Source organism: Mytilus edulis, chromosome 1 (assembly GCF_963676685.1).
Source record: "Mytilus edulis chromosome 1, xbMytEdul2.2, whole genome shotgun sequence".
NCBI classification, from domain to species: Eukaryota; Metazoa; Mollusca; class Bivalvia; order Mytilida; family Mytilidae; genus Mytilus; species Mytilus edulis.
The window spans coordinates 75990755-76018652 of record NC_092344.1 but is presented as its reverse complement, the minus strand read 5'-3'; the positions used below and the strand labels follow the sequence as shown (position 1 = coordinate 76018652).

The window sequence follows — 27898 nt, the reverse complement described above, 5'->3', positions numbered from 1 at the left end:
TATTGTATGTGTATAGTAGACAAACGTAACGAACTTTTAAATATTATAGTTTGTAAACTGATACTTATATATACTCAACGACTAGAGAAACGCATTCCCCCATAGTTTCCGTTTGTAGTAAATTTCTATTGCAAATTTTATCTTTAAAAGTGATGAAATTAAATCAAATGTTTGACACAACGTTTCTGAAGTCATTAACACTAAATTCTGTGAAACGGAGAATTTTCATAATTTTATAATTTTTACATTTAAAAAAAACCCACCTTGTTTGTCAAAAAAAAAAAAGGATGAAAAATTTTGACAAATTTGGGAAAACTGATTTTCACTGAAGTGGTGTGTAACTTTTTACCAGAAAACAACGAAAGTGACGGTTTCATAATTCAATTCTTGTTTATTAAACAATTTGAATTTGACTTATCTCACACTTTTTTTTTATTCGTGACTTTTGAACTTTAAATCTTCATTATCGCCACTTAAAGCTTAAAAGATGATATATTATGTTTCTTCAAAGTTGTAGCAAAAAACAAGAATTTTGTGAACCTACTACATTTGTATATATATGTATATGTTAGTAATTGTAAGATGTGGTACGTTATTTACGTTCTTAAGTATACAATTTCAACACTTATAACTTATTATGAAACACGATAAATGATTGTGGTTTCCCAATAGGATGATACTGTTACTCCTACAAAAACCACTATAAACTACAAACAAAATGTGAATTAATATAAAATCAGAAAATATGAATGATAATTATTTTTGCAACATCACAATGATATAAACACGCACTGGATAACCTGACCAATACTTCAAATCAGCAAAGTGTTATGACATCACAGATGTTGAAAGCTGGGTGTAAAAAAACATCATGATTTGTTTGAAATTACGTAAATGATGTTAAACATCACTTGAAGATGTTCCCTTTCATCTGTTATATTTAAATACTACAACGCATATATGAATCGGGCTAATGTGACAAATATACAATTAACATAAAAAAGAAAATTATTTATAAAAAAAAGAAAATAAGATCAAGGAACTTTTCATCAGCCAACAATTGCTTGAATCGAAACTTTCGTGGTTTGTTCGGTACATTGTAGACAGACATTTTTTTTCTTTTATACCCCTTAAAATGTCTCGTCTTATTAAACGAGTCATTTCATTTGCAGCATTCTCATAAGGATGTTATGTAACTATAAAGATAACACTATCATTTTCTTTATTAACAATTAACCGATCTGATTTAAAACTGTTACAAAATTGATTACATTCATGATACACTGAGGACAGGAAAATAATGTTAAGTATCGAAACGATGGACGAATGATTTTGGTTGTTACTACATGCTTCAGAAAGATCACGATAAGGTAAGAAAATTCGTATGATAGTCATAATGTTCAGTACATCTACAAATTAAATATAAATAATTATGGTATGAGTACCAATGAAACAACTCGCCAACAATTATAGGTCAAAGTATGACCTTCAAAACAGAACCTTGGCTTACACAGAACAGCAAGCTAAAATGTATAAAGGACCCCTAAATGTAGTGTAAACAATTCAAACAGGAAAACCAACAGTCTAATTATCTATAATATAAAAAGCGAGAAAGAGAAACACTTATGAACCTCTTCAATGACTTTAAGATTAATAGTCTTCGGAAAAATAACATTGGACAGTTGTTTACGACAAAATATTAGAACAAACTGTAAAAATAATTTTAAAAACCTAGACTTTGCTTTGCACAACCTCAAATAAATAAATTAAAAAAAAGACACACAGTACCGATTTAAAAGTGCTTGCAAATAATTGGAGAGTAGCCTAGTTCAAATCCCATTATTTCCTAACTTGAGCTGTATATATGCGTAGTATATCGAATTTGTAATCGTTTTATGGATCTTATGGCCGATAGAATTGAGTTCGTGGATCTTTGGTTAGCTTTCTTACTAGCTGAACCGTTAAGTCATGAAAAGGTATGGTATACTATCCTCCTTTCGAAGAAGTCTAGTCCTACAGACAGCGTGATTGTTTATATGTCGGAATAGCCTACTCTTATAGTTTACCTAGTCTAAAAATGATTTTTTTCATGGTTTTAGAATTGGCTAGCAAGCAAAAAAAATTATTTTACCTACACACTCAATGCAATCGGTTGTAAAGACTTCGGCTAATTGTAATATCTGCCCATAATAAACATCACACGTTTAAAAAGAAAGTTAACAACAAATTGATTCCCGCAGCAATAATCAATAGGCACAATGTATTAAATTTATGCAACAAAAATATCAGCACTGAAATAACTTTGTTTTGATTATCAAACTCTATAGTTCGTTTACATTGTTTTGCTTATGCTTACATTGAAAATGGTCTCTATTTGTTTCGTTTGTTGGTATAGTCTTACGTTTGAATTTGTCATGTTTTATGGCCTTCCCCTTTTAGAATTAACCTTGGAGTTGGGTGCTTTTGTTAATACTTTTATTTATGCTGATTGAGTTATAAAGTTTATGATCTGAGCGTCACTGATGAGTCTAAACGTATACGTAACTCGCGTCTGACGTATCAAATTATAAGCCTGGTACCTTTGATTACTTTCGTTTAAAGATAGAGCAATCGCAGAGGTCTGAAGTAAATGCGTGATGAATATTACGTTTTGCATTGTGAAATTAAAAAAAAAAAAAACCTGACAAATTTATCAGCAGTCTTTTTTTCGCTGCATGGGTGACAATGTTATACCTGTACAAAAAGCAACAATCCTCACAAAAGTGTGTGTATATAAGAACTCTCAATAGACACCTATTATACTTACTGTCTTAGTATTCGATTAAAAGAATGGCCACTTCGATTATAGCACATGATAAGAAAGAGGAAAGAAAAGAAAGAATTAATGTGATTCAAGGAGAATGAACTTCACGGAAAGTCAATTTTCAATCTTACAATACCTAATGACCAAAAAGGCGACAAATATTTATATGTCTGTGTCTCGATGACTTGTTTATTGTGTACCTTCTAGATGTTATCATAATTAGCCAATGGCTTTAACAAATATGTTCTGATTAAATATTTAGACAATCCAGATTTCTTAATATTGATAATAGATGTGACTATTGACACCTGATCGTGACAACACCCTCCAGATAAGTGAATATTTGTCCTCATTTGATCAAAAATGAATTATGAAAGCCATTATTAAATTTGTGATGTAGGTAAACGGGTATTTTTTCATCTGCTCGGATAATATTTCTCCTACTTACTCTAATTAGTTTAAATATTAAGAGGAGGAGCTTAATTAAGTCCTAGATTTTGTATCTTTAATTGTATGGGACAGCACAGGGCATCATGTTATTCGGTCGAAGTGTTCATCTGTCAACTGTCCAATATCAGGTTAAACATTTTGTTTATGATAGTTTCTATTGATTTCACATCAATTTGAAACTCAGAACACATTTTTATTATTCAGCAGTCTTTAAAAATATACATTCAAATAAAGGCTTGACCCATATTACGCGGTTCCTTGAACATGGAAATTTGATAGTGTAAAGAGAGCACGACTACCTACAAATGTATAACACATAAGTATTCTTATTTGCGAGTATTTTTGTACTGATATCTAAATCTGTATTTTAAGCGTTAGGTCTTTATTTATTTTTTTCAATTGAACTGTTTCATATTTTTCATGCCCAGGTCTTTTATAGCTGAGTATACGGTATGTGTTTTTCTCATTGCTGAAGACTACACAGATGTCTATAATAAATTGCATCCAATCCATTTAAACTTTGATGGATAGTAGGCTGGCAATCATTAATGTACCACATCTCCTTATTTTATTTTTTTATAAATTGTCTCTCCTATACCACTGTAAACCAACGTATGTTCTTTATGCATGAAGGTTAAATGAGCCACACGACGAGTGTCATATGTGAAGCAGGATCTGTTACCCTTCCGGATCACCTGAGATCACCCTCAGTTTGTGGTGGGGTTCCTGTTGCTTAGTCTTTAGTTTTCTTTGACTATGTGTGTATTGTGTACCATTATTTCTTTGTTTGTCTTTTATTTTCTTTTTAGCCATGGCATTGTCAGTTTATTTTCGATCTATGAGTTTGACTGTCTATCTGGTATCTTCCGCCCCTCTTTTTACTATGAACTTTGAACGCTGATACGACAAAAACATAACCAACAATTAACTAAACCCTCAGAAAATATCAAAGTAGTTTGTATGATCAGTTACATTTGAAGGAAAATCGGAAGGAAACAAATCACAGAATATATCCTCGTTTTGAGATGATTAAAACACAAGAAACTGACTTACCTTCAGTTACATGATGTAGACGCTGATATGTGTAAATATCTTTTAGTTTTACTTTTTTAATTTTACCACAATGCAATATCGTATTCTAAATCACTGAAATATAAGTAAATTGACCGATACAGCGAGCGTACTGTTAGTATAGTGTTTTAAATGGTTCGTTAAGCTACTGCGCCATGATAGAATAAAGAAATTGGTATTTTGATGCAAGACATTTGGTAGAGGGGGTGTTTAAACATTATTAAGATTGAAACCCAACAATTTAAAATGATTATTTTTTATAAATTCGACATGTTCTTTGTTTATTATGGATTCAGTCTCCTTGACAACAATACTTATTAATTATACCTGAAAGTCGAATCTTCAGGTATCAACTACCCGGTATTATGCCATTAAAGTATCTTTGTTTTCCAATATTTGAAGTAAGGTACATGTAACTTAACGATAAACGATTTTTATTGTTTTGCTTTTAATTGAAACCAATTTCTTTATATTATTCATGAATAACACATTTAGTTTCATGACAAAAATGATACTTGAAAACCTATAATGAAGTTTTACTTTCAAAAGAACATCAGTATAAAACTGCAGCTATTTACAAATATTCTTTCTGTTGGTCTCTTCCAAGGATATTTCTCTTGTAAGTTTACAATAAAAATGCGCCTCATTCACAAAAGTCCTTAATGGAGAGATACTCACTCACTTTTATTATACTATTAATGTCCTAAAAATTGGATATATTTTAACATTTAAAACTTCAATCAATTTAAAGTGGTGATATGTTTTGATATGATATGTCGATGAATCGATAGTGAATGTAAGACAGTAGTTTTGAGTGCAATTACGGTACAGATAGGATCATTCCGTAAATTGCAAGCGATATAGACTATAAAAATGAGGAAATGTAGTATAATAGCCAATAAGAAAACTATCCACCAAATCTGTATTTCAAATGACGTCAAATTTTGACTTATATGGAAAAGATGCATTTTCGACTGATTTTAAAATAACATATTGCATGTTTTCGAACAAGCATACAATTGAGAATGGAAATGGGGAATGTGTCAAAGAGACAACAACCCGACCAAAGAGCAGACAACAACCCATTGAACAAGATTTTATGTTTTTATAACGATATAATGAGTCGCTAAAACCATGTCTTTTTAAAACTCGTTATAACAACATAACTATCTCTTGTTGGTATGTCGACATCTTTTACGGTGGCACTAAACAACTTCTGTAATTGCTAAATTGATTAAAAGTGTTGCTAGCTTAATGTCCAGTGGGAACTGTTTCAAGCATATTGAGGACAAGAACAAATTAACAACTTATAAAAAAAGGTCTTGCAAAGTAGGTCGGGCATGTGTAAAGATGGGAAAAGCTGAACTGCAATCTGAAATGAGGGAATGATTGCAACAAAGCATCTACCAACACCTCAAATAATTTGCAACGAGACCAAATTGCAAATTAGTGAACAAAATACAGGTTTTTTTTAATAAACCCAGATTTGGTGTTCTAATATTAACAAATAATAGACTTTATCGATTAATGAAATCTGAACAAATCCTGTTTACAAAAAGGACAGTCAAAAACACTGACTTGGAAAAGGAACACGAACAATATAAAACAAGAAGATGGGTTATGCTTGCAATTTTACACTATCCAAATTAGTCCAAATGAATACTCTTCCTTGCCCGTTTTGTCTGAAAATCTGAAGAAGAAAAAAGAACTAAAAGGAACAACCAATAAACTGCCTATAACAATACTGAGTTAACGATTGATGAATTATTGAATTATACTTAATACCGATTTGTACTACTATATTGTAACATGAGCAGCACGGCGGTGCCATATATGTACTATATTTATTGCTGTCTATAACAAATGTCCTTAGAAAAAGGGAAACTTTATACCCGATCTTTTATTTTTTAATTAGAACTTTGTCACAAAATGTTAATTTAGCCCCATGCCTTTTAATCTGTTGATATATTTGTACTTCAATTATTTGAAAAATATAATTGGACAAGATGTTTGATGGCTATAAAATAGCTTATAAATCCTATACAATGTATAATGAAATATGATTAGCGACGTAATACTGTTACAACTTTGAGTACGGTAATATTGGATATGTTATTGTTAAACTACTGTCTCACTATTGTTCATTTTTATGAATGAAGAGAATACCTACTTTGATTTGTAAAACCTACTTGCATTGATGTATTGGACCAACAGGAAGACGCAGTGCATAAATGTGCATTGTTGCACAAATTTTCATTAATTCAAGTTTGCAATTTTAATTGATTCATTATGTTTGCAATTATTTTTATAGATAATAAATAAAAATTTAAATAATAGCAACAGATAATTAATCCAAAAAAGAGTTGTCAATTTGTATACATTGAAAAATAAATGACCCCAAGACAGTGTTTTGAGAACAACAGTTTCTAAAGCCAGATTATGATAGGTGTATTATCTATTCAACCTCAATTATTTCTTAGTGTCTCGGGTTACAAAAAAGACTCAATTTTTCTATAAATTGGGGTTGATATTTACAGAATTACCTTTTGAAAACCAACAAATAATTGCTAATATAAAAAAACTTAAAAAAGTATGAACTCAACATGTCAAAAATACTGTTAAATTGCTAAGGGGGAAGGGTCAGAGTTCATTGAAGATTAAGATCTATGATATATACCACCTAGTTATTATAGTCATTTTTCATCCAACCAAAAACCGAAAAGAAAAGTGTCAATCAAGCTGCTAGTCAATTGGACATCATTTTTGTCGTAAAGTTGTCCTGTCAATTTAATATGTTTTGAGAGTTGATGTGTTTCACATGGAAGAGTTTTGATCAAACAGTAAAAATTTCTTAAGATATATTTTAGTTTTTGAAATGTTCAATAAACAGGGATTATATTTTCATATTCTGTGGACTTCGATGCCAGCCGATTAAACTGCATTTGGCTTATATATAACGTTAAAATATATATTTTGGTAAGTAGAAACTTTATTCCACGTGTTTATTAAGTAAACATTTGTGGTTTGACATATTATGTTACAAAATCTCATGAAAAAAATCTATTCGTATTTAAAAATTGTTTATGCTTTTTAACAAGAAGCCATCAAAGATTTATAGCTTCACATTTATATATTAATTACTTTACATTTGCATTTTTATTCTCCTTAAATTTAAAGTTGCCTGTATTTGCAATATACGATAAGAGAGTATGCTTCAAGGTAAAAGTTGACAGTAAATTTTACCTGGTTACAGGTATAAAATACAAAAATCCCAAAGTAATTGAATCCATGTTTAGTCAATAAAACAATGACAGTTGATTTTTATCGCCCAAGATACAGAAACCTTCCGAAAATATTCCCGACTGTTTCAACATATTTAATTATTTGAAAAATCAATAAAACTGCGTTTTCGACATTCCAGTTAGTTATATGTTAAGTGTAATGATGAGATAGCTAAACCGTTTGGGAAATTAATGCACATTACGTATCAATAAATTGATATACATTCATTTTCCATTGTCTACAGATTTTCTCATTTTTGCTCAATTTCCGCATGTTTTTTTTTAGTTAAAATATGTTAAAATGAGAGAACAGTCAAGAACAAATCTGTAGACAATTTTACAATATGAATAATTATTTAAGATCATTGGACCGATTTTATGTTCCCAACTTGATATGTTTTGTTAACTGGTTATTTTTTACTGGTTTTCTAACACCACCTGTCGTGACTTGATCACTTTACGATGTTCAGTGGACTTATTTATGGATTAAGTTGTCCGAAGTCACTCCTGAATTTAGCCTTCATACAATTCACAATTTTTCAAATGATTGCCACACTCTATATTGATGAGATATTTGCCACTGGAAGTTATTAAGATAATAGATATAGACCGATATACTGGTTCTCTACATTTTGATTATTAGAAATATAGGTTTAAGAAGTAGTCTCCAAACGTCGCGTTCAGAAAAAATATGCTTATAAAAGTCTGGTGTCCTTCCTTCTAAATTCGGAAAAGACTTTGTGACGTTAATCGAATTAGGAAACCACACTTTGTTGGCGACAACTTAATTATCAAGTCAAATTCATCCACAAAGATACCATAACTAATTTAGGGAATCTATAAATACTTCTTGTGAATTGATTAACAAAACGAAAAAAAGAATAGAAAGAAAAACAAGACTTTTAAATGCAATTTGATAAATCTCTATTTAATTTTAAATAGCGAGATAGATTTTGCACGTTTGTCCCTGTATTTAATAGATGCAATAAATATGTAAAATAAATCAATCATCTGATAAATTAGCCAGTCATACGTCATACAAATAGAACATTAATGATTTAAAAAGGAATTACATGTATAGTTTCGTATGATTTCAGTGTACGTGGCTAGCTTTATACATGTACAACGAACGTTTATCTGGTACACTCAATATTGGAAGTTAAACACCTTAAACATTTGGACAATTAACCTGAAAGGCTATAAACAAAACAGAAAAAAACTTGGAAGGTCAACTTGCCTTAGCAAATTGGTTCTCCTTTTTAATTGATTGAATGTTTACATGTATATAAGCTGAGAATTTTACATTCAAATCAATAGTTTAAATCATGTCAGTATATGCACTACTGCCTGGATTCTCACAGTTGAGTATCGTCTAGGATTTATAGTAAAACTTCGATGTAGTATAAAATAAACTACAAAGTATCAGGTTTCATGAAGAAAAGTTCATATTTTTTTTTGCACTTCGCTTTATGTTTTACTACTGTTAAACATGAACTCGGATGACTTACAAGATATCACTTCTCCTTAACCCAAAAAAACTTTCTAAGTTGTGCATATGTGCAAGATTAAAGCCAGTCGAAGCTCATCTCCGTGCGTGCGATTTTCACACGCCGTTGAAAACCCATTGTGGCTTTGAGTTAGTTTCGGCTGTTTGGTCGGATTGTTGTCTCTTTGGCATATTCCCAGTTTCATTTTCTATTCTATTATATTGTCGTCCAGAAGTTGTCGTTGGTTGCCAATGTTTTTAGCTAAAATCGGACCTTTGGTTTTCTTTATTAATTTGTTTTAAATTTTGATATTTTTATAGCCTACTATACGGTTTCGGTTTTGATCATTGTTGAGGGCATGCGTTGTTTACATCCTTACCTTCGTCCTTGTTGGATTTGTTGTCTCATTGTCAATCACAACACATCTCTTTTCATATTAACAAGAATATAGTATATAATATTTCCATAGTTGCATGTCCAACCATTTCAACTACAATACCTACAAAAGCAAGAGAACTAGGCTATTTTAATTTTAAAATTGAACTCGGAAATTTATGTGTGGAAAATTTAACACCTGTTAGTTTGTGAGATTTATGTTGAAAAATTGAAACATGAATGAATTACACATCGGCATTTTATTAGAGTAAAATATTAATACTTATGCTAGTCATGACAAAAAATTAGCATATACAATGTGGTTTATAACGTTTTATACAACATAATTGATATATAAATAGCTAAAATATTCAAGGATACTGACTAATAGCCAATCTATCTTATGATTTTGAAAGCATAATAAGCTCGTTCAAATTTTTTATGATTAAGACAGTCATATTTTATCAAATTAGCAAATATCGGCTAAATCTATACCCATTAATGCCAAGGTATAGAAAAATTAGAATAACATTATGTAATATTTTAAAAAGGAATTTAAAACCTGATTTTGATCTGATAACTTCATAAAGACAGAAGAATATCAATTTTACAGTTAATATATTTTGAGTTATTGGATGCCAAAAATACACCTTGGTATCCCGAACCTAAATCTGGAATTTTTTGGATCGGGATACACCCGTGTGTTACAGACCGTGTTATATGAATCGGCCGAAGTTATCTTTAAGTGGATGTAAAAAAATCTACGCGAAGAAGAAATATAAAGCAAAAATGTTATTTGTTATAGGAACATTCTCTTAATCCTGCAAACACAAAGTTATTTACGTCAGATTAGGGGAAAAAAACAACAACAAAAATATATTATTATTTTCCATGATACATGTATCCTTAGTTACACCCACATCCCAAGGGGTGAATAAAAAAAGACAAAGGGTCATCCCTGTACTTCGTTCATTACGACAGAAGCAGGCGTCAGTTTGATAATGCAGGCTATATAAATACGCTGCCACGTCTATAGTCGATATGGGGACGTTTATTTCCACACCTCGTGCAGCAAAAAAAATCATGATGGTTGCTCTTTGAAGCGTTTAAGAACCTTTAAAACATTGCAAGTGTGTCTTCCTGCTTGTAAATTAGCACGTTTATAAAAATCTGGCTCAGAGGGTTGGTCTAGTCCAGTGCAAAACGGTAAATATTCATATTAAATTAACATGTTTTTGCCCTGAATACGCTTTTAATATGCCGCTGGACGTTAAACACCAATTCATCACCATCATCATCTTTGATTTAAAGATTATCACTCCAGATACTATATATGTACATTTATAATCCATGTTTGTCAAATCTAAATGCAATTTATAAACAGAACAAAAAGACCGATTATAACAATTTTTGAATTGGGCAATGCAAATCTGATTATAATTAAGTTCATGTGTGTAGTCTTCTCTAAACGCACCAACTGGACTTATTTCCTTTCCAAACAAATCCCACAAATGAAAAATCCAACTCAATCCAACACTATATAAAACAGAACTTTTGGGGGACAGAATATTATGGATTCAGAAGGTTTAAATGGACCAAAACGAGCAACGCATACGTAACTTTCGACTGATTTTCGCTGTATTATTTAGTTATTAAACAGGAAACACCTAATAATTGATTGTTTTTTGTGGGGGACATTTATTCATCTGAAGATGATTTTGAAAAGAACATGATATTGATTATGAAAAAAGAAAAATTAATAAGCAAACTTAGACCTGTTGGTGACCTTCTGCTGTTGTTTTTTCTATGGTCGGGTTGTTGTCTCTTTGACACATTTTCCATTTCCATTCTCAATTTTATTAAAGTTTCCTCTTTACATTATAGTAATTGCATGCCATATATCAAGTACATTAATGGCTTTGTACTATCATATGTTCAATTTTCCCTCCCGCATCTAGGCCTTGTACTGAAACTTTAACGTTTTAAAACTTTTATTATATATATGTTTAATTGACTATTTCAAAATAGTAGAACGATGTATTCTCTAAAATTGTCAAACCATATAGTGCTTCGGGTTATAACTAGCTATCGGATAATCATACACAAGTTTATCACCTTTTCAGTTTTATTTTCATAATTTTATAGAGTAACTTAAGAAGCTGTAAATAAAACCGAGTGAATATGACTTCATGTGAAAACATTTTTATTTGTACCATTAATTGAGCACCAACTTTTTTTAGTATTCAAAGCGCTTCAATGATTCTGTTTAGATGTAAAAAATAAAACATATACATGATCTCTCTCTTGTTTAGCATAATGTAATGGACAGGAGTGCTATTAGTTACAACCATTTAACAACAATAAAAACACTTACTGAGGCTTTTAATCAAAACCACCATTGAAGAATATAAATTAACGATGAGCACTTCCGTTCAGCCTTAAAAACCACCATTGAGAAATATTAGTTGTCGTTGAGTGCTACTTCTGGATGAGTAGGCCCTCAAGTATAGATCTAACCTGGTATCGTTTACTGGATCTGATCATCACTTGATTTATTGAAGACAAGGATAGGACGTTATACGTAATAAAATGCATGAAAGAAATTTCATTTTTGAAGGCAACTGTTTTATTTACTCTTGGAATCTAGCAGTGGGTGCTTAGCTGCTTTGATATCAGCCTTACATAACAACCATTACTTCTCTATAAGGTTGTCTATATTTGGCATTTTCAATGCTCTCAAACCAACAAACAGAAGCATTCACTTTGATAAAGTCAAAATACAAATACTTTTCACCTCATAAATTAAACCGATACAAGTTTTTCCTTTTGTATAGATGTAGAGTGGGACATTAATGGCAAAAATATCGTTTTTATCTTGGAGTAGATTGTTCATTTTGTTTCTTTTGTAATAATGTCAATAATATAACAATAAATTATCATGATGTTGGTTTTTCTTTCTCTTCAAGACAATTTTTGAAGCATGTATTACTTCTTGATTGCCATTAGCATTACTACTGACGCAACAATTCCAAATGTTCAAAGGATTTATGATGATACTTGTTTTAAATTTGTACAATCTATTGAATACTTGAAAGAATTAGAAATTTATACATTTTATATATCAAAAAGACTAATATTGAGTACCTACAATGTCATGTGATATGAAGTAGCATATATTCCTGTGAATGACGACAAATTAAATTTTTTTTGAAAAGACTACCCTGTTTTAAATCTTTCCTAACCAATAGAGGACTTTGCTTATATCTTCATTATAATTCTCCAAATAGTAAAGTTACGTGCTATTTTAAAAAGTAGGCTGTTAAGAGCAATAATTTGCAGTTTGTGATTTAAAATTGAATTTTTAAAACTTTGCCACGACGATGGATCTCAAAGGAACAATGAAAAAAAAAAGAGTAACAAGTCATTAAGTGACTTCGAGATAACATTATCCATTACTACCACACCAGAAGAAATTGTTTAATGTTCCTTTATGTTGCCCAAAAGATCATTTTCATTTATTTGAAACGGTTAACGAACATTTAGTAAAAAATATGTATCCATTCCGACAAACGAGACTTTTTTTTTATTTGAATTATTCGAATTAAACTTTCTTCATCTATAAATTGTTGACCTTTAAAATTTTAACATAATTATATAGTGTTTGCATTCCATAATGCGACTTCGCAGTGGCGGATCCAGAAATTTTCATAAGGGGGCACTGACTCACCTAAGGAGATGGGGAATCTAGTGATTCCTTATATAATCAACCAAATTTCCCCCACGAAATCCCCCCTGGATCCGCCTATGCTTCGTTTGCATATATGAGTTGAACATTTCTAAACAGCTCCACAATACAGTACAGTATGTGTACTCACAAAGCATAATAATTTGAGATCAGATATAGAGAAATCTCAACGGAGAAGGGAATCAAATCTCTAGGATGGTAGCTGTTAATCACTGGTGCCACTGTATCTTGTTAAATTATTCATCTTAGTGACAAATTATCGTTTCAATAAAGGACCACAATGGCATCAGTAATAGGGTTAGAAGTTTCTAGAAATTTTATTGTAAATAAATAAGATTGATTTTTTTCTCAGTAGTCTCTATACGAACCTGACCTCAGATGAGTACATTAACTTAGCGTATACTATTGGGAGTGCTTGTTGCGCTGCAGGTATATTGGATGGAAGTCAACGTGAGAATTCGTTACACAATATTAAAGTCATACGACTTTGGCCGTGTTCACATTGACCTAAACGCGGTGTTGTGTTAGTGTAACTCACACATAAACTAAACATCATTACGTTCTCATTGATAAAACTCAATCTTTACATGTAGTGTAAATCATGTTTTGTCTACATGCAGTCGATAGTCGATGAAGGCCTTGTGTAGGTTAAGTGTACACTAAACTAGGCATTCAGAACTTTAATTTTCCCATGTATATTTAAAAAAGAAGCGATTTTTCTATAAAATTGATACTAATAACACTTATTAATAAAGTTCTTTGAAGAAATATTTGTCTAAACTTGATATATTTATTTGTTATAATTTTTTTTACCTAGCCTTATTAACCCCTTATCAAGACAAACAAGACTCATCCATCATCATTGTCGGACACATAATTTATTTGAAAAGGTCTACCCGAATCGACTGGACGTACACATTGACAGAAATATTTGCCACTGATATTTACTCAATCAACGATTCACTCAGAAATGCATTACTGAAAAAAGGGTGAGGCTAATTGTTTATTTGTATCTCAAGTCCATTAAAATACAGTTAGAAAACCCTCTTTTTGCTAAGGCAGCACCCATTTGATGTGGGGGGGGGGGGGGGGGGGGGGCTATGGATTCGTTTTGGAAAAAAAAGTTTGTTTCCAATTTATATATATAATATAATTTGTTTTTCACCCTGAGCTGCCACTAAATTTTATGCCAAAATTGAAAGAAAAAAAAATGTTTTGGACTTGTCGCCAAAAAAATAGATTGTCTTTCGCCGAAGGCGAAAAAACAAATTGTCCAGAAAAAATTCCAGTGCCAAAAGTCCCCCCCCCAGAAAATCAAATGGTTGTTGCCTAAATACTCCTTGGAGAAAAAATACCATTTGAAACAAACAGAAAAGATAAAAACGTAGTGATCCTTAACATCGCAATTCTAGTCTGGTCTGTAAGCAAGCTGATGCAGCCTACGTTTTCAATGCGTAATCGAGACATCTGAGTCATATTTTTTCTCGGGCGAAAGTTTATATTTATTTATTTTTTCTATGGTACCAATTCAATATTTTGCACTATAATGTATGGGCAAACTTTGGATTCAAAACATTTTTTCATTCTAATCTTCTGTATGACCCCATGTTTTTAAATCAAATTGTGGTAAAATCACCCCCCCCCTTTTTTTTTTAAAGTCAAATGGTCGTTCCCTAACTGCTAGAAAAGTTGTTGGAAAATTTGAATTCTGTTCTACGTAATGAACATTTAAATGACATAGTTTACAAGTGTGAACAAATCTTATGTACAGGTAGCTAAACAAGGTGTATAGATGTGAACAAAGTTAATGTGAAACTAGTGTGCATTACATTAAACCAAATGTAAACATGTTTACTGTACACTGCGTTTGGTGTGAACACGGCCTTTGTTTATAAGACTATTTAAATTTCGATGTTTAACTATCGAATCAGAACTTTTGCAGTAGAAATTTTAGGCATAAGATTTTTATTATGATCAAGGATTTTAATCATTTTATTAATAATTTTATTATCAATTTTATTAATAATTTTATTATCAATGTTATTAATAATTTTATTATCAATGTTATTAATAAAATTATTAGTATTATTCCTGTATATGCAAATCCTAAATCTTGAAATTGTCTGTGAGATTTTGAATAGTCTTTAGCATTTCAGTACTCCAGTGGCGCTTGATAAATAAACACTTTGGTGAAAAGCCACCTACATCGTCTAAATGAAGCGTGAAATTATCCAGAAACTCAAGCTTTCGTTAAATTGTTACTGTGATAAAATTTGCTAAAACATAAGAGATATTTTCAAAATTAAAACAACAGAAACATAAAATGGTCATAAATTTCAAGATTGTTAAGATACAGAATTACGGTGAAAGGACCTGATTAGGACACTTGTTAAGAATCGTTTGGAACAACACTAACTCATCGAAGATACCAGGCTTATTATTTCGTTCACCAGACGAGGATTTTGTCTGCATAAGTCTCACAAGTTGCACTCAAATCTTAACAGTGGGAAGCCAAATTAAAACGTAATTGAAGAGCATCGAAAAACAAAAAAATCGGTTCTGAGACAAAAATATAATGGAAGACGCACTTGGACATGAAAGTTTTTGGAGCTAATTAGACTTGAGTAAATATAAATGTACTAAATTCATAATTCAAATAAATATGTTATAGAATTCTTAGTTATTCTGATCGAATATACTTAATACAACAGTATTTTACCGATGATCAATTTTCATAAGGGAGCTTTTAGTTTATACAAGCAATCATAGCTGTAACTATTTTATTTGTTTTTTTATTCGCGACGGATTATCATAGTCAAGATACCCCAAACATTCTTCTAAATGACCCCTCTCTGCATCTTCGACTTCATTCCACTTTTTTGGCTACAATACTGGCCACTGGACAACCATTCTTTTACATTATAACATATGGTTTTCATAAAGGAGATATGTCAAATGCGTTGGTTTAAGGTGTGTTCTCTGTTTAAACGGCATAGCAATTACCGTCAATTGACCCTTTCTTCAAAAAAGCAAACAGCCGAAGGCAACCATTTGGTCTTCAACGCAGCGAGAAAATCCCGCACCCGGAGGTGGTTCTCAGCTCGACCCTGAATAAAACATTGTGATAATTCAGTGAAAATGGACGTCATTCTAAACTCCAAAAAATATGAATGAACTATAATTAAATAAACTTAGAAGACTAGCAAAAACCAGAGGCTCCTGACTTTGGACAGGCGCAAACTGAATGCGGCGGGGTTAAACAAGTTTTGTGCGATCTCAACCCCCCTTTAATACCTCTGGTCAATGTTATGTAGAACAAACCAACACACAGTATATTTGTTTTGTACAAATAGATGTTTCTGTTTTGTCCAGAAGTTTGATATGATTTTTACATTACCATTTCTATAAGTATATTCTTATAACCAATTTTTGCCATTTGTTTCGAAAAGCATGCGGTTTAAATCTTTCGAACAACTAATAAAGTATTTATTTCTTCCGTTTGGCTCATAAACTACGAATCAATAAAACCACAACCGTTTGATAAGAAAACAATTGGTATTGTTCTCGTGATATCAAAATGTAAATATGCATATATGCACTTAGCAAGGTAATATTTAATTGACAAAAAGGTATGCACGATTATAAATTCGTTCAAATGTCTAATTAGCATTGACCACAATGTCAAGGTCTTTTAAATTCACAAATTACTTCCAATTCGTCACTCAGGCATGAGCAGTGGAACTGAAAAATACAATGGATGACATCATCAATACAAGCAGTTATTGTTTAGAATAGGTCTAGATGGAATCAAGGTTTATTACTTATGACACATTCAGATGACACACGGTGAATCTCGTTGACAATCGAGACTTAATACATGTATAAACTCCTTTATATTGCTTTTTTAACAAGCTTTGGAAATAAGCGTGGTTTCATTTCATTAAGTATATTGAAGAGTTTGATGTTGGAGTCATTCTCTTATTCATTAACGTGTTTTAAATTGTTGTCCTGAATCATCGTTTTATATTGTTATTGAGGGACTTTAAGACTATCTGGAAAACGTAGATTAGTCACTATTTGTATATAAATGGTGCCTATTAAGTCATTGCATATGTTCAACTGTAAACCCAATCAATGTACTCAAAACAGAATTGGAAACTGAGTTTAGGTTCAACACATATTATGCTTTTTTTTTTATCGACAATGCTATGAACAGAAGACATTCTGAGTGTTGAAATTATCTTAAAAATCTCGCTTTCCAGGTGTTGCGATCACAAAGTGTTTCGAGCACCGATTGTATATTCCGAGAACTGAGTAAAGCGTGCACTTGAGTTAACCCCAGTTTTCATTGGGTGAGTGTTCTATCTCTCTCACTTTTCATTAAAGCGTTATTTTTTGGTTTGATCTTTTGGCACTATTTCATAGCAATTCACGTACACTTGAAAATAATTAATCATAAATATATTTCATTTCATGAGCAAAACATTTTCACAAAAACGCATTAAATTTTAAAAGCTGTGAAACATTCGTTTTCAATTAAACCAATCTATAAAATGTCTATGAAATATGCAATATGCTTGATTGGAATTAGGATGAAACCATTTTTGACAAAGATTCGTAAGTCAGCATCAAATAAATGAACTTGTACATGTAACAAATGAACGTCTTTTTTCGTACCCTTATCTTAAAACAAACATGCTTTCATGACATAAAATGATTGTGAAAAAGAATTTATTACCCTCAATCTTAATGAACCACAGTCTTAATTGCACTTGGAAGGATCAGAGAAAGATTGATTCTGTCTTTATTACGCTTGTATTTTTTGTTCACTTTGTAACAAGACCTCCAGGAAAATTTTCTAATTTAAAAGATGTGCTGGTTAACTTTTTACTTACAAATGTATCTGTATATTCAAGGAACAAGTCAAAATGATTTTACTGAGGTCATATTTTTCTAATAGCTTCGTATAAATAATAAATTAGGGACGTTACAATGTCCTCTTTAGTTTCCAAATGTTTACCATAGACTACCCGGTTTGATTAAGTCACAGGACATAATACAATTAGTAGGTGAAGCTGTACCTACATGTGAATTTTGTATCATAATTTGAAAAAAAGAACGTGTCTGGAAGGACTCCTATGCAATTTCAACAAACAGATTCTTCATTAGAAACGATTGAAAAGACGTTGCATGTAAAAAAAAGTAAAAATCTCAGGCGTGATAGTGCCAACCTCAAAGTAACTGTGCATTCCATTATGGATACCTTTGGGTCATGAAAGTAATGTTCGAAAACACTGATAGCTTTATTCTATGACTCTGATACCCGGGAACACAACACTTAAAACATGATCAACGATAAAATGGTAAAGAAAACGATATTATAAATGTTTATCCCGTTATTAAGACTTAGCCGATAAGGCATACACGGCTTTAGTATATCATCGAAGGCTAAGACAATTACATATAAACATATTTTTATGCATATGATGAGTTGAGCCTTTCCAACTGAATTTTATAGTCCGTTCTTATGTTGTACTGTTACATCACTGTCCCAGGTTAGGGGAGGGTTGGGATCCGCTAACATGTTTAACCCTGCTACATTCTGTATGTTTGTTACTGTCCCAAGTCAGGAGCCTGTAATTCAATGGTTGTCGTTTGTGTATGTGTTACATATTTGTTTTTCGTTAATTTTTTTTGTACATGAATGAGGCCGTTACTATTCTCGTTTGAATTGCTTCACATTGTCATTTCGGGGCCTTTTATAGCTGACTATGTGGTATGGGTTTTGCTCATTTTTGAAGACCGTACGGTGACCCATAGTTGTAAATTTCTGTGTCATTTGGTCTCATGTGGAGAGTCGTCTCATTAGCAATCATACCACATCTTCTTTTTTATATATTTAGTATATAATCGATAGCTGATAGGATAATACATAAACAACTTCGGTATATCTCTGATAGCCGAGAAAATAGGATAACACATGACCAACTTTTGTATAACTCTGCCGGTCGAAAGGATAACACACTAGTAACTCCAGTATATCATCGATAGCCGAAAAGATATCACACTGGCAACTCCAGTATATCACCTGTAGCCGAGAAGATAACACACTGGCAACTCAAGTATATCATCGATAGCCGAAAAGATAACACACTGGCAACTCCAGTATATCACATGTAGCCGAGAAGATAACACACTAGCAACTCCAGTATATCACCTGTAGCCGAGAAGATAACACACTAGCAATTCCAGTATATCTCTGACAGCCAGGATAACACACACACAACTTCAGTATAATTCTGACAGCTGAGAGGATAACATATACAATGTAAACAACTTCAATGACACATTTCACACTGATTAAAAAAGTATCGCAATTTGTAGGTTAACAGAACTTCTTTAAATAGAAATCTATTTTTTAACAATACAAGCAAATATGCAGTTAAGTGGTCTTTAAATAAACCTACATCTGCACCACATCTATACTGTATATGATTAGGAAAATCCTTTAAAAAATACCTTTGCCTTTAACAATACACAGTACACTTTTTTTTTCTTAATAATGACTTTATAAATACACGTTTTTTAGGCTTATAGTAGTTCACCATCTGTTATTGTGACGACAAAAGAGGAAAGTGATAGTTCGTACAAGTATAGTGACGATAAATGTTTGGGAATCATTTTCGCTGTAGGTGTCCGTTATAAATGTGTATTTAATTCTCAATAGATGGCTTATATTCTCAAGCAACTTACTGAATGGGAATTTTAAATTCCGATTTGAATAGAATTTACGTTTTATACCCACCAACATGTGATATTTTAATTATCTTGTTCTTCCTTTGCATTTAAATCTCGACAATGAATAAAAGTGAACGAGGAGGGACGGTTTTGATATGAACTGAAGCGGCAGTAGCCAGGATTATCATTTTGTAACAAGCTGAATGAGCGCATTAGTTTCGAGTCGAGTAACAATACTGAAATAAATTTCTTATTACAAAGTCTGTTTCGCAATGTAAATTTGACACCTTTATTTAACATCTGTGGAATGAAAGAAAATATAAATTGATATTGGAATTAATTTAAAATATTTCAAAGCAATAATTTGAGTATGAGAACCTAAAATTAAATTTGAAGAGGCGCATTCGACCTATTGCTTTTCCATGTTCTTATTTCTTTAAAATACAAACGTACGATACATTTGTACCTATTTCGATATAATGTATTCATTAAATTTACTAGTATATATAATGTGTTATTATTTTTTTTTTTATCTTCATGTGACATTTGATGCAAGTCAATACCGAAACATGCACTGGCTTCTGGGCTTATGGTATCCGGTTTATTGAATTCGTATACTTAAAATGCGGTTGGGCATCAAACAAACTAAATTAAAGTCCCATGTCATATTTACGAGTGGGATTTGTAAACTTATGAGGAATTATCGCAAAACAATTGCTACACTTTTATATTTTGGGTGTTTGGTTCAAGCCTTGATGACCTTTGCCCCACTTCTCCCTTCTTAAGCTGTATTTTGTGAATGTTAGAGCAAAGTTCATGACTTCTACATAATAAACAAAGGATTTAAAACTACAAAGAGTTAAGGATCAATGTGAATTTGGATACACAAGTTTTATGTTCATCTATTAGACCCGGAATAGTTTAATCGTTGTTGACATAGTACATACATACTATCAAGATTGGACAGTGCTTGTGATAAAGTAACTGTCCTTATGAGAAGAAGTGTTGTAATGAATAAAGGTATCTTTTTATAGATCAGATTACGATACCAAATAATTTCACATGATCACTAAAATTCTTTGTGAATCATTAGCCGTACGCAAACTTTTAAAATCTGAAAACGCACCGAACGCTCCTATTATTTACCTAATTATATTCATCCCGCAGTTTTGATTATAAGTTTTGATGTACAAACTAAACCCCTCAGCCAAAAAAATCTTGACATGGCATTTTAACACTAGCATAAACAATATTCACTTTTAGTTGTCGTACAATAATGACGGGTTACTGATTTTCCTTTAAGATTCGTTCTGAACTCGACACTAATGCACACTACTTCTGAAACAGGTCTACTAGAATTAAAGGATACGGACAACATTCTTCGTTTTATTATATTTTCAGAAACGCCTCCACAACGGAGAGCATTATTTGATCATAACGCCGTATTTAAAGAAGCGTTAAAAAGATTGGACAGACAGAACTAGTGCGGAAAGTCGTTTAAATATTTTTGACATCCCCTGCCGTTTAACATAATTTTTTTCAATTGTGCCAATCAACGAACGTAAAATTTCTTAACTGTAATTGTTGAGAGGGTTTATCGGCTTTCTTCTCATGATTACTTCTCTTCCCATTGAAGAGGGATTATCCTCAAAAGCCGTTGATAAGGGCTCTTAATCGTGCTCTACAACTGATTGAATGATAAAGCAGTTGAAATTGATCACCTTAACAAACCACTTGTCCAGTAACGTGTTAAAAACACCAGATTATTAATATTACAATAGGTGTATTAAGTAGAAATTATATAAATATTTGGCACTGCGGTTTGAAAATTTATTCATGAATGTGTCAAGTTTAGACCGATTTGTCCAAGAGTCACTACGGCATTATGTATTGACTTGGATTATTCTACAAGTAACGTATTCGACAGTGATTTATCTCGAAACAGTGATGATACCTTTTTAAACGAATTAGATAAGGTTTTAATCGCTTTACATGTGTCAGAGATCGGTATACTTAGATAATAATTTACGGTGCTGCAAAAATCATCTGATAGAACGCTTTATTATGTCTTTAAGTAAATTATGACTGAAGCTTCCAGACCGGAAACGGGGTGATAGTGGGGACAGGTAAAACAAGCACATGTTTTGGTTTCCCACACGCAGTCGGCTGTATAGTATATAAGTGTTAATTTCATTATTTGTGTTATTCATGGCTTTTAGTCAAGTTAATAATTTTCTACGTTAAGAAAATTTTATGTGCACTATTGTTACATTGAAGGAATAGTTGAAAATTGAATATCAAATTTCGTGCCAATTTTTATTTTAATTGCTGATAAATTGGTATAATTAGTGAAACAAGTTCGTGTAAGATATTCTAGCCTTGGTATACAAACATTACAGAAATATTTAGGCTGCATGTATTGTGCATTATCATTCTTTGCGGTATTTTGTGTATATTAAATATAAGTTCATAAGGACATATTATAAACAAAGGATTTAACTACAAAAGTTTAGGGATCAATAGTGAACTTGGTAAATCATAGATAGGAAAATCTATGTTTTAAGGTGAGTTATATGTTATACAATGTAATCAATAAGTTTAGATTCTAAATTAGTTTTTTTCATGACATTTTTTAACGTTTGAATTATTTCTGATTGAATAAAATAAAAGTGATAATTTTTACATTTCATTCTAAAAGTCAATAAACACTCCACTCAAAAATTGATCTAATCATAAAAGCACGATAGAAATGTTGTTAAAATTTTTAATTAGAAAGATTAAAGGTCATATCTGACATCAAACGTATATGATTTATATTGAAGTATTTGATTTTTATTTATTTACACATTCTAACATTTTATACCAAAATCATTCTATTCTTTTCTTTAAATCTCGTGAACGATTTTGCCAACCAAGCCATACCTGGCAATAACAAAAATAACCACTAAAGCACACGTGAATATTTTGTAAATGTGTAAAGAGAAACAAAAACAAAATATTGGCAGGTAATTATAAGGAATTGAATTAAAAATGAAAAAACTGCATGATAGTAAAACAAACTAGTTATACGCTATTAAAGCAGTGTGAACTTTCATGAAAATAAAACGTATATGAGAACCAAAGGAACTGTTTTGAAATAACAACATAGTGTACAAATTACAAGCTACAAAAGGACCGTTACCAATAGTTCTATACCGGTTTTCTGCGCCTTGCAGGCTTGACGGAAAAAAAAGCCCCACATCTACTAATTGTCACTGAGAAAGCAAACATGTCTTCACCTAGGGCAGTAAAACTCTCTATGCTGTAATTAATATTATTGCGTCTCTGAAAGATCAGGACAATCCAGTTCCTCAACTGCTGTATGTCCGAAATAAGGGTCAAACCTATTGACAGTAACTTCTTGTACATGTATCAATACAAAAACAATGCTTGAAATACTCGTCTTAAAAGAGGTATGGCCGAGTTGTCCTGACTCTGTTTCACTGCATGACGGGTTCACAGTGGAACATAAGTGAAACCTAGTGAAATATGTAGCACATTATCGGGCATTATTGATACGGTGTTACAACTCTAAAAAAATCATAATAATTTTACATTCATAAGAAAAACTTAAAGTTTATCTAGCTGCGGCAAACTTTGTATTTGGAGACAATTTTGACACACTTTTGAATTTGTTTTTTACATGATTTTGTGAAATCTTATATCGATAGATATACATACCCACAAAGATTTATAGTATATCTGAAAAACAAAAATTTTCTTCTGGTGTATATAGAAATATATAGTTTTATGGCTTTTGAGAATGTTCTTATTCGGCATTTTTGAAGTTATAAAATATGTTGAATTTTGTCAAACTTTCATAAGCTATCTTCGGGTATTTATAAATTGGTTACAAATCAGAAAAAGAGAGGACAATATGAATTGATACAAATGTCAAGTGCACATATAGGTTGTGATTGTGTAAATTAGTGCAAACATTCAAAGACTATTGAAAATGACCCTTAAATGTAATATATTCAAGGAAATATTACGTTATCTCCATAAACAAAAAAAATCAATGTACAAATATGCATGCGTCTTATTTAGGATCAGGTAACTTAATTTACTATAAGTAAAATTGATGTTTTTTTCATACTTGTAGTGACCATGATATATTATTTTTTTTTAAATTCCCAGATACTTATGATCTTTCCTTTCCAAACATGTTCCCCATTAACTAGAGTTTTAATGCGCTATCACAAATCCCATTTTTACTTTTTGAATAACTTATGTAAAATAGTTAGGATTGGACAATGTTATAAATTTCTATTAAGTTTGAATTTTATGTCCAAAAGATGAACACTATAAGATTTATGAGAACACGAATATCTGAAACCTTTGGTATGTTTAATATAGAGTCAGCGATGTGCACTAGTGTGAAATCACTTCTTTCATCTCTTACATTCAGATCACTGCCATAATACAGGTATGCTGATGTTGATATGAAAAGAAGGATTACAAGTGAAGCTAACGACCAGCCTGGTGGTAAAGACGTTATTTTTACATCGCTGTCTATCCGGGGTAACGTCACTGGTTGAAAGCTGTCACCCAAAACAAATAAAACTTAAAATCGTTGAAAGTAGTTATGGCTCGTGTGGGATTTAACTGATAACATGGATAAACAATAATTTTGTTTGGACCTACTTCACAAGATTTTCACTATTTATCATCGCATTAGCTTTTTTACCTTCTTTTATACAACCGACATTGACGTTTAGTCTAGTGAGCAATACTGGTCACACATTGTTCGCATCGTTTGTGAATCAAAATACAATCAACCAATCATATAACGTGATTGGTTAGTATGTCTGTTTTAGTGCTTTTTGTTTTTTTCCTCATGTGATGATTGCTTCCATCAATCATTGCATTTCGAACTTTTACATAACAGCCAAATAATGAATGGATGTAGAAATATACACTACTTGGAATAAAAACATCTTTATTTAACGATAGATTATTCTCCACGTGGCGTAATATATGATATGGATCAACATATTCTTCTGCAGTGGAAACTCAATAAAAAGTGATTTAGTTTTTATAAATGTGAATATATCAATGAAATATGACTTAAACAGTTGTGATTTTTTTTAGTGTTACCTAGAAACCGGAAGTAATATGCCAAGATGACAGAAACACAATGGAATGGGACTGTGTTATATCTGTTAGGAATAGTACAAGCAATATTTGTTGTTGTAAATGCAAACGTATGGTGGTACGTATTCTTATTATATACAGAATTTTTAATTGCTTATTTCATTCTTAAATTTCTTTAAAATTTCACATCAAACTAAACCACAATGACTTCTCCTTAGTTAAAAGTCAGCGTTCGGTAAAATTTACATTCTATATTTCAATTTTCAATTTTGTTTTTTCCTGAAAAATAAGAGGTTAACATGGCTCATTTATCTGTAATTAAAAAAATAAAAAGATATTTATAAGAAGTAAACCAATTTGAAATGCTGATCATTAATCTCCTTCAAAAATGGAGGAATTATATAACTACTAGTATTGCACATCAAATGTTATGAAAACCTTTTTTCGCCAATTTAGTAAAAATTAAAGATAACTGTCGATACATTTTGTATCATAACATTTTGATTTCAAGCTAACAACACGAATCTAAATATTTATTATAATCTTATAAACTAATTTTGTTTAAATTTTGTAATTTCACTTGAAAAATATGACAAATACACGAAATATTATAACCTGTCAGCAGAAATTTAAATCCAATACACCTTCAGAAAATTGCATACAATAAACAAGTAATACGGCATTATTAAGGGATTGAATTTTAATCTTAACAAAGGGTGACTTTTCTTGCATTTTATGTTGAAAATCTGGGTCATTGCATAAAGGACTTAGCACACCTGAAGAAAGAAAACAGATTAATTTAACATACCAAAGTTGAAAACAATTATGTTTTCTTAGCACTTTAAATTTGACATGTCATGTAGAATTTTTATTGGATAGACATGCAGATAGGAGAATATTTGTATTTGATTTTTGACATGTCCTTTAATATACCCTTCAATGCAATAATCATTTAGTTTAAATAATAATATCAAAGTTAATCCAGTTTATTTGTGAAAGAATCAACATTTTCGACTTTAATTGTAGTCCTTAAACACACACGTTACAAATTCAGAAAAAGTATCTGTATTTATCAATAATAATAATGAAATAATAACAATAAGCTTGTTTAATGACCACATATATAGATTTAACAAATAAACATTGTTTTCTTCATTTCATATTGGTAACAAATACACACCACTTTGAAGCATACGCACATACATAGTGGCTAACTTCTACGTCGGTGGGGAGTTGTCCCATTCGCAATCATACCACATCTTAATATTTCAGTTGTTCCGGAATTTGATTGATAAACTGTGGTTTGCTTAAAGCCCTTTTCTTGCCTATTTTCACCTAATCAAAACGAAAAATAACTTCTAAATAATATTCTTATTTAATTACCAGCGACAACCGTTAGAAACACTTCATCATTTATGCAAAATATAATTTAATTTCCAGAAACATTATTTGTTCTTTTTAAATTCTTTTTCGTTATTGACATCTTTGATTTCTTAATCAAATAAAATCAATAATTTACCATGAAGTTGCAAATTTGATTTTATTTAAGATCAAATTTACCCAACTTCTTCAAAGTAACAAATGTCCACAAAAGGACAATATAGGGTAATAATAGCAAAGGATATGTTTACACTGTACACATTTAAATTTTCTAACACTTCACATTTTCTTTAAATAATAAGATCTACAGCGTAATATATAAAATCTGCAAACAACACAAATGTTCTCATCAATCACATGCTTTTCTCAAAGAGCTGTATTTATATATCTGCTCTATAACAAAAGTGGTTTCATTGCCGACATACATTTAGTTACTTAGTGATGAGAGAATTAATATATAAATCATACATTCAATATGTTCAAAGTGTTACCCCAACGATTGGCATGGGCATGGGAAGGAAACAAATTGGGCATATAACCATTAATTTTCCTTGTTTTGAATAACATATTCTCCGTTTAAGATAATTTATTCATGAATAAATATGACAGTTTTTATATTTGTATTAAATTCTTTATATTAGAGTACATCGTATAAGTGGTGGTTATTTCAGTAATGAATTCTCGTGTAAATTAATGTTTCTCCTTTGTGTTATTGGATATCTGTTTATCCGAATTAGAACCGACAGGCCGAATATGTAATCAAAAAGATACAATCTCCTGGGAAATAAGACCACAACGATTTTTCCGGAGTTTTCTGTGCTTGCATGACTACGTTTTTTCCAGTCTCATTCAGTCTTAGGTTTTTCACTGCAGTCATTCTGGTGTTAAGTAAAATCATTTCTTATGCATGGGTAGGCTAATTTGAAAGTGCAAATACACTCAAAGAACTCAAAGATACCATATTAACAACGGAATACACTAAACGTTCAAGTATACACGACTGAAAGACAACACAAAAATAAAAAAAAGAGCAAAAGACGGAACAATAAAATTGAAATACAAAAATGACCGATAGCATCTTTCAGTATTTTAATTCGATTGTAATATGTTTAGGTTTGAAATTAGGTCACCAATTGGCAATGTCAGCTAATTTAAAATACTAGTTATAGAACGAAACTGTCTAATTTAAATTAATTGGCATTAAAAAGACATATTTCTTATTTTGTTGAAAGTTATCAATCAATATACATTCCTTTACCTTATTATTTAATAGATGTATGATATAAGTATAGTATATCTAGTGCACAATGGCCAAATGTGGTTTGTTGACAACCTTTCCTCGATGAAATGCACGAATTTGCTTTCTGAAAATCACATGTAGAATTAAACAAATAAGCTACCTACAGAAACACCATGCTTTAAAAATTGATGAAAT

At 31.2% G+C, this 27898-nt stretch overlaps 1 protein-coding gene across 3 annotated transcripts in view; it reads left to right on the top strand.

The window, feature by feature from the left end:
* Nucleotides 1-956: 956 nt before the first annotated feature.
* The window catches only part of LOC139490179 (protein Wnt-5a-like), a 53579-nt gene continuing 26637 nt past the window's right edge, over nucleotides 957-27898 (top strand). The window contains exons 1-2 of one of the 3 annotated variants that reach the window (XM_071277036.1): nucleotides 957-1370; nucleotides 25081-25201. In XM_071277036.1, the coding sequence (XP_071133137.1) occupies nucleotides 25113-25201 (89 nt within the window). In that variant the 5' untranslated portion in view covers nucleotides 957-1370; nucleotides 25081-25112. Of the gene's footprint in view, nucleotides 1371-7133; nucleotides 7301-21893; nucleotides 22515-25080; nucleotides 25202-27898 lie in introns of those variants that run through there. The other 2 variants (XM_071277043.1, XM_071277031.1) reach the window with 2 other exon arrangements.